General features: G+C 43.9%; 1 protein-coding gene across 1 annotated transcript in view; it reads left to right on the forward strand.

The window, feature by feature from the left end:
- The first annotated feature begins 744 nt into the window (after nucleotides 1-744).
- Nucleotides 745-12,567, forward strand: part of F13A1 (coagulation factor XIII A chain) — an 88,708-nt gene continuing 76,885 nt past the window's right edge. The window contains exons 1-2 of the mRNA XM_077810680.1: nucleotides 745-801; nucleotides 1,629-1,808. Coding sequence (XP_077666806.1) covers nucleotides 1,649-1,808 — 160 coding nt within the window. The 5' untranslated portion in view covers nucleotides 745-801; nucleotides 1,629-1,648. The remainder of the gene's footprint in view (nucleotides 802-1,628; nucleotides 1,809-12,567) is intronic.

The raw sequence follows: 12,567 nt of genomic DNA on the forward strand, positions 1-12,567 counted from the left end.
TCAATGCATCTGTATGGATTTACATCAACTAAGGAGCTGGCCTGTATTTAAGACTGCGTGAAACAAATAACCCAGGTTTGGGACAGATCCACATGGCCCCTGTGCACCACTCTAGCGATGCAAAGAGGCAATACAGCAAGTTTAACCAGCTGGCTGAAATTCCCTAATGTGGCAAGCCCAAGTAGCCCAGAGCTAGCACGACTGGATCTGTGCCATTGTCTTCAGGGGCATGATTAAGGGAAGGGGCATGCCCCTTTATAATCTGGCAATCCCCAGATGGCATAATAGCCCCTTGGGGGCTGTGCACCTGGCAGAACTTTGAGCAGCCATAAGAGGTTATAGGATTAGCCCCAGGAGTGTGGAGCAGTAAAGGTGCCTTATAGCTACTTCCCCACTCTTCTCCCTCCCCGCCCCCCTCCCCCCCCCGGCTCCCAAGATGATGCTGTGTTCTGCTTTGCCACAGCTAAGGCGCGAGACCCCTACATGAAGCAGCATGGCAAAACTTATTTTACCATATACACTGAAAATTGTATATTGAAATCCTCCTGATGTATATGTGTGTGTGGGGGGGGGGGGGTTGGGGCAGAAGAGTGAGAGACACCCAAGGCTCCAGCAGCTGTTGCTGCTGCCTGGAGGTGGCATGGGGAGGGCTTGCCAAGAAGGGAAGTCTCCCAGCCCTGAGGTGGGTGGGGAAGGGAAGGGGATATACTGCAGTTACTTTAAGAGCCCCCAACTATTGCCAGATTTCATTGCACTTGAGAACGTCTACCAGGAGCAGGAAAGAGAGCATCTGAAAAGAAGGTACCCTGGCTAGCTAAATACTTTCTTCAAAATGCTATTAACTAATTGCCACATTTTGAAATGCTGCTTAAATGGGTATTTGGAAGAAACTGAGTTCTCAGCATTGGGTATTTTTCTGAGCAGGCTGCAGTGCCTTACACACACACACCAGCTTTATGCTACCTCAAAGAGAAATCTCTTATCATCCGATATCTGCAATTTCCCTTTAATTGATTTACTCTAGAGAAGTAAGTGGAGGAAAAGGTTTTGTCCCCTTTTTCTTGAAACCTGCAGGGTGTGGGAGGTGATTTTATTGTCTGGGTGTCTGTGGGCAAATCTTCAGATATTTTGTGTGTTTAAAATATGTAGAAACCCTATACAAGATATGATAGCATTCATTTCAAACACTTTCTAGTGTTTTGGACTCATGATGCAGTATAATTTATGTGTGTGTATTAAATCAGGGTAGAGAATTTGTGAGAGTCACTCACCAGAGATATTAATTCACCACTTAATCTGCAGTGATGCCTTTTTGGAGGGTTATGTACGTACATATGTATTTAATCCTAACCCATGGAATCTCCCAAATGTTTCAAAGTCTTGCTATTCCCAGACAAACGCTTTTGTGGTTGGGTTTATTCTTTCTTCTCTTTTTCATATATTTTGACCTTCCAAGCCTCAGGGGATTGTAATCCATTGTTAGACTGATGCTTTCTGCCTTTGTTTTATTTATGTGAGACTGAAAATGTGTAGCGCATTGGCTTCGTAAACTTGTTATTTGTTTCTTCCTCTTAGACGTGGGGCTATAGCTCACTTTTCTTTTCTCTTGCTCTCCTTTTTCCTTTTAGGGGATTGCAACACTGTAAGAATGTCTGAACCAACGCACGCTGACAAAGAGAAAAAAAAAACAATTCCCCCTAGCCTGAGTGGCCGCAGAGCCCTCCCTCCAAACGTCTCCAATGCTGAAGAAGATGAGGTCCCTGTCATGGAGATGACTGGTTTGGTACCTAGGGGATTTAACCTGAAAGGTACAGTGTACTGCACATTTTAAGAGTTGAACCCTTTCTATATTTCCAGTAGCTACGTTTATGTCTACGAACTAAAACAAAAACACTTGTAATAACAAAGTTAGGTAATAATAATTTGTTGTACTTCTGTAGCTCCTTTCATTTGAGGATCTCAAAGGCCTTTACAGACCTTAATGAATGAAACTTTGCACCATCCCCGTCAGAAAGAGGAAAGGAAATTATGTCTGTCTTACAGGCAGAGAAGTTGACGCACAGAGAAATTAAGTGGACTGCCCCAGGTTCACGATGTCAAATAGTAGAGGGAGGAGGAAGATTCAGGAATATTTTGACAACTATAACACTGAGTTCAGTTCATTGTGACTTGTGGGGGTCATATTATTTGTTGTTCAAAAGCGTTCAGATGATTGCGGGTTATTTCTGAAAATGTTTTCAAATCTTGAATTAGTCTTTAAAATTACCAGAAATTGCTTGTTATGCTCCTGGTTACAAAGTTTACAATCCGGGATCAGAACTGATGATACGTGACTTGTATGTCAAACAACACTGAGTAACAGTTCTAAGTCTTTGGAACAAACCGGTTCACTTGCCAGCTGAAAATAATATGAAAATCAGGACTGATGCTTGAATGATTCACTAACCTAAGAGGCTAAATTTATAACAAACATTATTTGAAATTAATAGGTGAGCTAGTTCCACAGAGCAACCAGGGCAGTATGATATAATAATACATGAAACTCCTACAACAATTTTCAGCCAAGGATCTCAAAGTATAACAAAAGTGGGTAAGTAGTAATATCCCCATTTTACAGATGAAGAAACTGAGGAATTGGAGAGTTTTAGTCACCTGCTCAAAGTTGCACATGAAGACTGTGTAGCCTTGATCCTTCACCCTAATCCTGTGCCTTAACCACAAATTCACCCACCCTTCCCATTCTAATACATAAATGTTTCTTTAATAAACATCACTTAAAAACAGGCAAGAAACTGTCGTGTTAAGAGTGGAACCATGGGCTATGCTTTTCAAACATCCTTGCTGTTGTATGTTGGTTTGTGTTTTGATATACTGTAGTGGAGTGAAACATGACATAAGAAGGTCCATCTCAGACTACTGTGGATCTCAAAGGAGAAACATTAATAAAATCAGGGAAGCCTAAGGTCTTTGGAAGCCTGAGAGGAAGATTAGAGAAGTTGTGTTGTGCGCCCGAACCAAAGCCCATTAAAGTCAATGGAAAGACTCCCACTGACTTTTGAGAAGCTTTGGATCAGAACCCATGTATAAGGGTAGAGTTGGGGGAGATTTTCATGGGGTTTTTCCACCAACAAAATTAAAGCTTTCAGGGCAAGTAAAAGGTAGTGAGAAGCCTGAAACATCCTCCTCCTGCCTCACTGGCAGGCCGAGAGATTATTAATGTACAAGGCAAGGAAGCTGACGGCCTAGAACTCAGCCTCTAACTAGATAAGTGTAGAGGTTCTTTTGTATCAGAATGTGCTGAAGGGGAGAATCTGCCTGGAAAGAGTCACTGCTTCTGAGGGGACTTGTTTCCCTCACATTATCCCTTGGCAATGTTATTCCAGCAGAACTGAGGGAAAATGCAGTCGGCATAGCCAGAAAAATACATTTTGAAAAGGATCTGCAGGGTGTTTGATGGTGATTGGGGGGAGGGGGGAATTGCTGCTGTTTTCACCGCATTTTCAGAAATAACAGTAGGAATTACCTGGCCTCTTATTTTTTAGACCAGCATGTCTTACACATAACTCTGGCTGAGTATTGCATTTTGGGGTTGGTGCTTGCTGCACAGAGCAGGTGCAGTGTTGTGCAGACAAGCACAAGGTAAGAATTTGCCAGCAGGACAGGACGTGCCAGGGAGCCGAGTCCTGTGTCAATGAGCATGCTTTCTGCCTAAGCTGCTTCCATGCCAATGCTACCACAATATCTCACTATCGCCAAAGGATTTTATATTCACAGCACCTCTAGGACATAGGAAGTGCTGTTAGTCCCCCATTTTACAAATGGGGATAATAAGTGACTTGTACAAGGTCATACAAAAGTTTGTGGTAGAAGAAGGGATTGAACTTTTAGCTCTCAGGTCAGCACCCTGACCACTGGACGCATCACGTTCCACTCTTCCGCCAACTGCACAGAAGTCCCACATGCAATTTCTGTCAATAGGGGGCGCTGCAACTTTTCTGTGGAGTGTTCCTGCATTGGGAGGGAGTTGAGGCGATGCCATGAGAGAGCAGCTTTGCATAACATCATTCCACTGGGAAACTCATGAGATTTCCTGACATAAGTTAATGATCTTGTCAGCCTTGTTATAAATGGAGTGTTGGTAAATCGGAGGGAGGGAGGTGAGCAGATGTCCCAGGCACGAGGAAAAAAATTGCTTTGGCTCTGACAAAATATTGGCCTCAGCCTCCAGGGCTCTGTTAGTTCACCATTGGCTGTATGCCTCTGCCTGTAAGAAAAGGATCTAGAGCAAACTAGAGTGGGAAATGGGGAACTCAGTATTCCCAAATGGAAAAGTCACATAGAATTAAATAAAGAATAGTAACCTTGCTCTAGAGTGTTTAAACCTGCTGATCATTCTAATCAGGAATTGTATCCTTTCTATGGGCAGCGTTTAAAATTCTATATAGAGAATGTTTATCATGTACCCTCTCTGTGGGTGGGATTATGATAAACTTTCTTTATATACAATTTTAAACCCCAAAGTTTGTCATAACTCCATCCACAGAAAGGATACAACTCCCTATTAGATCGATCAGCAGTTTTAAAAACTCTAGCGCAAGGTTACTATTCTCTGTTTAATTCTATAGGATTCCTGAGTAACTGCAAGAAAGTTTAGTCCCTTTTAAATTCCAATGGACTTTTCCAGAAGGGCAGCAGTAAGAAATATTTTGAGCATTTTTACATGAAACAGACATTTCCCTCTCTGGTTTGTTCTAGATCGGTTTCCCACAAGGCAGCATACAGCTGATGATGAGAAAAGACAAGGACATACTCCTGTAACCCTTATTCATATGAGTATAAAAGAATAGCACAAGTATGTTGTAGCATAATCAGAAAGGCTAAGGCACAAAATGAATTCCATCTAGCAAAAGAAATACATTACAATAAGAAGAGATTCTATAAATACATTAGGAGCAAGAGAAAGACAAAGTAAAGTACAGCCCCTCTACTTAGTGGGGGAACAAGAACTAATAACAGACAACACGAAGAAGGCGGAGGTGTTTAACACCTATTTTTGCTTCAGTCTTCACCAAAAAGGTTACTTGTGACCAGATACATAGCAGAATTAATAACAAGGGGGAAGGAATGCATGCCAAAATAGGGAAAGAAGAGGTTAAAAAATACTTACGTAGGTTAGAAGTCAGTAGGGCCTGATGAAATTCAACTTAGGGTACTTAAGGAACTAGCTGAATCAATCTTGGATCCATTATCTTTGAGAACTCCTGGAGGGCTGGTGAGGTCCCAGAGGACTGGGCAAACATAGGACTTCTCTTTAAAAAGAGCAACAAAGAAGACCTTGGGAATTATAGACCAGTCAGCCTAACTTTGATATTTGGAAAGATACTGAACAAATTATTAAACAATATGTAAGCGCCTGGAGGATAATAGAGTTATAAGGAATAGCCAGCATTGGTTTAGCATGATTTGTTCTTGACAAATCCATCTATTTTACTTCTTTGACACAGTTACTTGCCCAGTGGATAGGGGGAAAACTGTAGATGTGATTTATTTTGATCTTTAGTAAGGCTGTTGACACAGTCCCCCATGACAATCTTATAAGCAAACAAGGGAAATATGGTCTAGATGAAATTACCATAAGGTAGGTGCATAACTAGTTGAAAGATCATACTCAAAGAATAGCTGTCAATGGTTCTCTGTCAAACTAGGAAGGTGTATCAAGTGCGGTCCCACAGGGGTCAGTGGTGGGTCTGGTACTAGTCAATATTTTCATTAATGATCTGGATAATGGAGTGGAAAATATGAAATTTGTGAATGACACCAAATTGGGAGGGGTTGCAAACACTTTGGAAGACAGGATTAGAATTGAAATAACTTTGACAAATTGGAGAATTGATCTGAAATTAACAAAATGAAATACAATAAAGACAAGTGCAAAGTACTACACTTTTTAAAAATGAAAGTCACAACTACAAAATGGGGAATTACTGGTTAGGCTTTGGGAGTTATAATGGACCACAAATTGAATATGAGTCAACAATATGATGCAGTGACCAAAAAAACCAACCAAACAAAAAACACAAGCTAATCCTTGGTGTATATGAACAGGAATGTCATATGTAAGACAGGGGAGGCAATTGTCTCACTCTTCTTGGCACTAGTGAGGCCGTAGCTGGAGTACGGTGTCCAGGTTTGGGCCCCACACTTTAAGAAGGATGTGCACATATTGGAGAGAGTCCAGAGGAGACCAATAAATATGATAAAAAGGTTAGAAAACCTGATCTCTGAGGAAAAGTTAAGAAAACTGGGCCTCTGAGAAAAGAAGACTGAGCAGGACTTGATGAGTCTTCAAATATGTTAGGGGCTGTTATAAAGAGGACAGTGATTCATTTGTTCTCCATAACCACTGTAGGTAGGACAAGCAGTAATTGGCTTAATCTGTAGCAGGGAGATTTAGTTTAGATGTTAGGAAAAACTTCCGAACTATAAGGCTAGTGAAGCTCTGGAGTAGGCTTCCAAGGGAGGCTGTGGAATCCCCATCATTGGAGGTTTTTAAGAACGGGTTGGACAAACAGCTGTCAGGGATGATCTTAGGTATACTTGGCCCTGCCTCTGTGCAGGGGCTGGACTAGATGACTGCTTGAGGCCCCTTTCAGCCCAGTATCTTTATGATTTACTTGTGAGACCTTATCTACACTTTAAACAGCTTCATCAATCAGTACCTGGTAAATAATAATCTTATAAAAGGAATAAATCAGGTGCATGGCCTTCATTAATGCAGCTGTGAGGGCCTACACTTATTTTTATTCAGTGGCCTGAGCAAGGGGGGATGCAGAGGGGATCAGTGACATAGGAAGTAGCTCATGGTAGGGTTCTCGGGTGCAGGAAGGTCATGAATGGGGACTGCACTTGCCCAGCAGAGCAGTGCCTATCTCCCCACTTTTGTGCCAGGATAGAAAAGGGAGACTTGAGGCAAAATGGGTGAGGGATGAGTGTGTGAACTCTGAATCTACTACTCCACAGATCCTCTGACCACAACTCCTTCACCCACAGAGAGGACAGGCTGGATTCTGTGCCTCCCTGCTTCCAAGGAGAACCTCTGTGCAAAGATGATTTACTTGAGCAGTATACAGAGGTCTGTTTTAGCTCCTAATTACTTACATATCACATTTGTTCATCAAATTATAATACCTGGCCATTTATATAATGTTTTCCAAGCCAAATTCTCCATGATTGTAAGGGAGCACAAGTCAGTTTAGAACAGAGCCACACTTGCTTACCCAGCTGTGAGTTTGGCCCTGTAGTCTTCAATGGAAAGTGGAAACATTAGCTTACAAATTCCTAAAATGAAAGATGGGTGTGGTTTTTTTTCCCCTAGTTCAGCACTGGAAACTCATGCTGACAGTTGATAATCAAGGGGTCCAATATTGACCAGTAATAAAGATCCTACAGGCAGATCCTTTTGACTGAGGGTGTGTAAAGTTAAATAGAATCCAGCTCATTCTTTCATAGCTGCATTGATGCTAGCAGGAGCGTGGGGGAGTTGGTTTTGTTATAAAGTTAGCTAATATAAGTTAAGTCTGTTCCCTGTGGCGTGAGAAGATGCCATTTTTGCATAGTCATTTATCTAACTCTAACCGCAAGTATCTCTGGTATTTTTCAAACAGGCTGGGTCTATATGACATAGCTGATCTCAGCAGGAAATGTCAGCTGGAGAATATTTCTTTAATTATAATTCTCAGAACTTTGTTTCTGTAGTTGAAAATAGACTATTCAGGGAAGGGTATTCATCTTGCAAATTATTTCATGAAATGATAATGAAACATTAGGCCAAATATATCCTATGTGTTACTCCATTAACATCAGTGGATGAACTGGACCTATTTTCTGTCTAAGGTTCAGTTCTGGTACTCCATATTCAAAAGCACCCACAGAAAGCTTAAGAAAATTCTGGGTCAGATACCCAGATGGTGCAAATGTGCATAGTTCCATCGAAGCCTAATTCCTGACTCTATCACTGACTTGCTGGGTGACCTTGCGAGAGCCACTTACATGTCTCTGGGCCTCAGTTTCCCCAAACCCACCTGTGTTAAAGGTCTACAAAAGAGAGGGCCAGATCCTCAGCTGGTGTGAACTGGCATAGCACTGTTGAAGCTGGTGCAAACTGGCATAGCTGCAGCCACATTTGAACTCCATCAGTTTATGCCAGCTGAGGATCTGGTCCATGATCTTTTTGCAAGGGCAGGCACATCCAGAGAGGAAAGAAGGAAGACAAAACTTCCTGATACGGGGTGGTGGTGAGGTAAAGCTCCACCCCTTATGTCAAACATTTTTAAGTTGAGGTGTAGTAACTGGAAGCATTTACTGCTGATGTTCTGTGTTATGGGGTGTCTGCTTTAGAACAACCACCAAAAGGACTTTAAGGGGTTGGGTGAGCTTGATTTTTTTTTTTAACAAAAATCACATCTTTTATAAAGTGCCTTTCACCCAAGCATCTCAAACCACTCTACCAAGGTGGGTGGTATTAACTCTATTTCTCAGAAGAGGAAACTGAGGCTCAGAAGTGAGACAGGGAATTAGTGGCACTCAGAAATAGAACACTGGTCTCCAGACCCCTAGCCAGGTACTCTCGTGACTAGGCACCGATGCCTCCCTACTTTCAGCTTGGAGGCAGGATTTGGGACTGGATATGGCTTCAAGCTGAACTTGAACTTTGACCTTCAGGTCCATCAATTTACAATACATACAGCTTTCAGACTAGCTTGGCAGAAAGCAGTTTTTATAGGAAGGAACCACTTTAATTATTGGGCATTTATCACAAGTCACAAAACAACACCAGGTAAACCCCCAATTCTTCTGTCTTGTCATCAGATAGTCTAACCGTGACAATTAACCCATTGTCATCTATAAGGGGAAATCGAAATTTCACTCTGCTCTACCAATAAATGGCTACACAGGCCGTGCATTAGCTTAATTTAAAGCTGTATTTTTAAAAAAAAAAAAAAAATGCTTCATCCCTGCCTGGGAGATATCCTCAAGGGAGGATTGGGCAGGAAAGGAGGAACCTAAAGGGATTTCAGAAAGGGGTGGGGGAGCAGCTTTAAATTCCACCAGAGGCTCCAAAACCAGAGGAAGCTATCGCAGGGATAAGCTTATCAGCACATCCTCCAGCTGCTCTAGCCACACATCCTCCCTGACTAGCACAGTCTACTTGTTGAGTTGAGCTTTCCCCCTCATCTTCCCCTCTAGGCTGCTACCATTCTCCACAGCTGAAATTACCCTTCCTGACAGACTTTCTGCTGCTGGGGCTCTGTGCCAAGGCCTATGCCTGCAGTGTAGACACAGGAATGAATCTGCCCAAGTTTTTGCAAAGATCTTGCAGGGCACAGGCACCATCTTCCTCCATGCCCTGGGGGTGCTCACCCCTCCTGTGCCCCGCCTCTTCCCACCCCCCTCTACCCCTGCCCACCTCTTCCTGCCCAGTTCCGCCCCCTCCCCCGAGTGCATCCCATGCCCACTCCTCCCTCTCCCACCCAGCGCCTCCTGCACTCCTGATTGCATGGGGCAGGAGGCGCTGGGAGGGAGGGGAGGCACTGATCAGTGGGGCCGCTGGCGGACGGGAGACGGGGGAGTGGGGAGCTGGCTGCCAGTAGGTGCTAAGCACCCACTAATTTTTTTCCATGGGTGCTCCAACGCCTATGTTGCAGGGCACTAGCCATACGAAAGGAAAATGCTGAGTGCATAACAAGCCAATATACTTTGGGTATCTGCCTTCTAAGGAAAATACAGAGGATTCTGTAGGCAGGAATGTTGAAAGCAAGCAAGCCATAGAAAGCGAATGGAACAGGAAAAATACTAGCTTTATGGGAGCTTAAATAGATATTTATGTGGATACCTATGTCATAAAGTCCTAGTAAGCTCCCTCTCACAGTCACGCTTTAGATAGAACAGAAGGAGCTCTTGAAAAGTTGACTCATGCAACTGGCGACAGAATGATGCAAGTTCAAATCACAGCATAACTGAATGGAAGTGCTCAGTGGGGGATACGTGTTGTGAAGCATGGTGAAAATGAAGATGGGGAAACAGCTTGTGACATAGTTTTACCATAACGGTAGGATGAACCCTCTTACTGCTACCAGTATGTTCCACTCCGGTGCACTCAGAGATACGCCTTATTAAAGTGTTCCCATAACAGGCCAATAGGATGGCATATGAGGCAGTAGATTCCCCGCCGCCTCCAACTGGATAACCACAGTTCTCTGTGTTGCTGAATTACAATTTAATTCAGAGACAGTAGTATTGCCTCCAGTATGCATTATGTATCTGCATCATTCATGAGACCTTCTTTAAGTCTCTTAACTTTAGTAATCAGGATTTCATCCAGGTATGGGAAAAATTCTAATGTATTGTGCCCAAATATATACGTTGTTATAATTACCAGGATCACCAGTGTTTTGGGATAGATACACCTGTATATGTGTGAGTGCTGCAGCTGTTCTAGCCCAGGGCTCATTTTAGGAACAAACTACCGCTGTGAGCCCATCTGAGATAATAGCATGAAAATTTTCTGCAAGGAGTTCAGGTATCCTGGTGATAAGTATGATATAATAACCTGAGTAGAAGATTTAATTAAGTTGTTGTTATAGTGATATTTTTCCCCGTGAACCAAGCAAGTGGGTCAAAAGAAGCAGAGCCAAAATTTTCAGATGTGGCCTCTGATTTTGGATACATACGTTTTTGGATCCCCAATTTAGGGTCCACCCTTTGGCCTGCTTTTCAGAAGCGCTGACCACATGCAACACCCATGCTTTCAGCTGGACCAAGGTGTCTCAAGTTGGGCACCCAAAATCAGAGGCTATTTTGAAACTTGTTGGGCCAAAATGAAGCAGAGGAGACCATCCCACTGCTGTGCCAAGAACAAACACTCTGATCATTAGCAAATATGAGTAATGCAGGGCTCAGGTTGAATTCCTGATCCACTTGAACCACCCCTGTTCCAATTTGACAAAGGAGCTCGACTTTCAGCAAGCTCAGGTTGGGCACCTTGGTTTTGTTGTGATGTGATATTTACTTTGTAGTGTTGTGACATCTGCTCAGAAGAGCCCAGTATCCAGGTGCTCATACCTTGAGCACCAGGAGGAGGAGGTCTGCTTCCCTGTGTAGCCAGCCTTTTCCTTCCACCCAAGCTCTGGAGAGTGCCTCTTTTGGGATGGTTCCCGGGGATACCCAGGGGTGTGAGGCACCTTGCTACCACCTGCCAATAGTGTGAGGAAGCCTTTTCTGTACCTGCCATGGGTGAGCTCCCCAATTCCACCAGCCACGGGCAATGCAAGCAGTGCCCTCTAAGCCTCACAGACCATGCTGTTACCCTACAGACTAGCAATAGGCACATCCCAAACCCCCAGCCCTCTGTCTCCCTGAAGTGTCCAGCCCTTGTTCCATTGGACACACTCACTATTCACAGATTCACTGCTTCCACAGAAACAGTACACCCCAGCTCTGCCAGTTCTACCTCACATCACCACTCTGCTTAACTCACAGCACTTAGATATGTTTACAGTGAAATCAAGTGTAAGTTTATGTAAAAAAGTGTAGAGATTCAAGTGTTAGCAAGAAGTAGTATTGGAGACAAATGGTTACACATACAATCATAACACACATTCTAGAGCATAGACTTAATTAACAAGATCCTCTCATGTCTTGTAGAATATTGTTTACCCCCAAAATCCTTGCAGTACTTTACAGCCAGGTTGGCTGTGACCTTCCTTTCATTAGACGTGCATTCTGCCAGTTTGCCTCCTAGGTGAGGGATCCCATGTGTTTCCTTCCACCCCAAGCTATTCCATACCAATCCTTGGAGTTTATTCAGAAACAGGACGCACGCACGTGCACACACACAGCCTGCTTATTTCTCTCTTGTAGATTTTACAATCCTTAACTCCTCCCCAGGCTCCGCTAGGCATACATTGTGAGGCATTCAATACCCAAATAACCAGACAGGGAGATAGGTGTCTGTTACCTCCTGCCTGAAAGGAAGATGTCCGAGGCATGTCATCTTTTGGTGAGCTACCTTAACTCCATGACCTTAAGGACCTAATTGTCAGTACAGAGACATAATTCCTTAAATACTATCCATACGTACATGGCCTGGCTCTGGCTCTTAGCCCCTGAGGCCCTGCCCCCAGGCTGGAAGCTGGATCCACCTTGGGGTAAGAGCCGCACGGGCCGCTGTGGGGAGCCACGGCCCCTCCACCTGCCCTGGGCTGGGGGCACTGACGGCGGGGACACAGGCCAGGGGCTAGCTTTTGGAGCCCCCCACCCCAGGCAAGTAGAGGAGCCTGGGCTCCCCAGCCCAGCTCTGGCTTCCAGTTGAGTAGGGGCATGACCTTGGGTAAGAGGAGGGGCAGGAGCAGGGCCTCATAGGGGGAGGGGCCTCTTGGCCCCCCACTTTTAGGAAGAGTCTGTTGCCCCTGCCACACTCTGTTTCTCATCCTGCAATCCTAAGCCTCCTGCACTATTCATCTTCAAGCTTCTGCAACCAATGAGACAGGGAACCTATATAGTCAACAG

This window comes from Eretmochelys imbricata, chromosome 2 (genome assembly GCF_965152235.1).
Source record: "Eretmochelys imbricata isolate rEreImb1 chromosome 2, rEreImb1.hap1, whole genome shotgun sequence".
NCBI lineage: Eukaryota > Metazoa > Chordata > Testudines > Cheloniidae > Eretmochelys > Eretmochelys imbricata.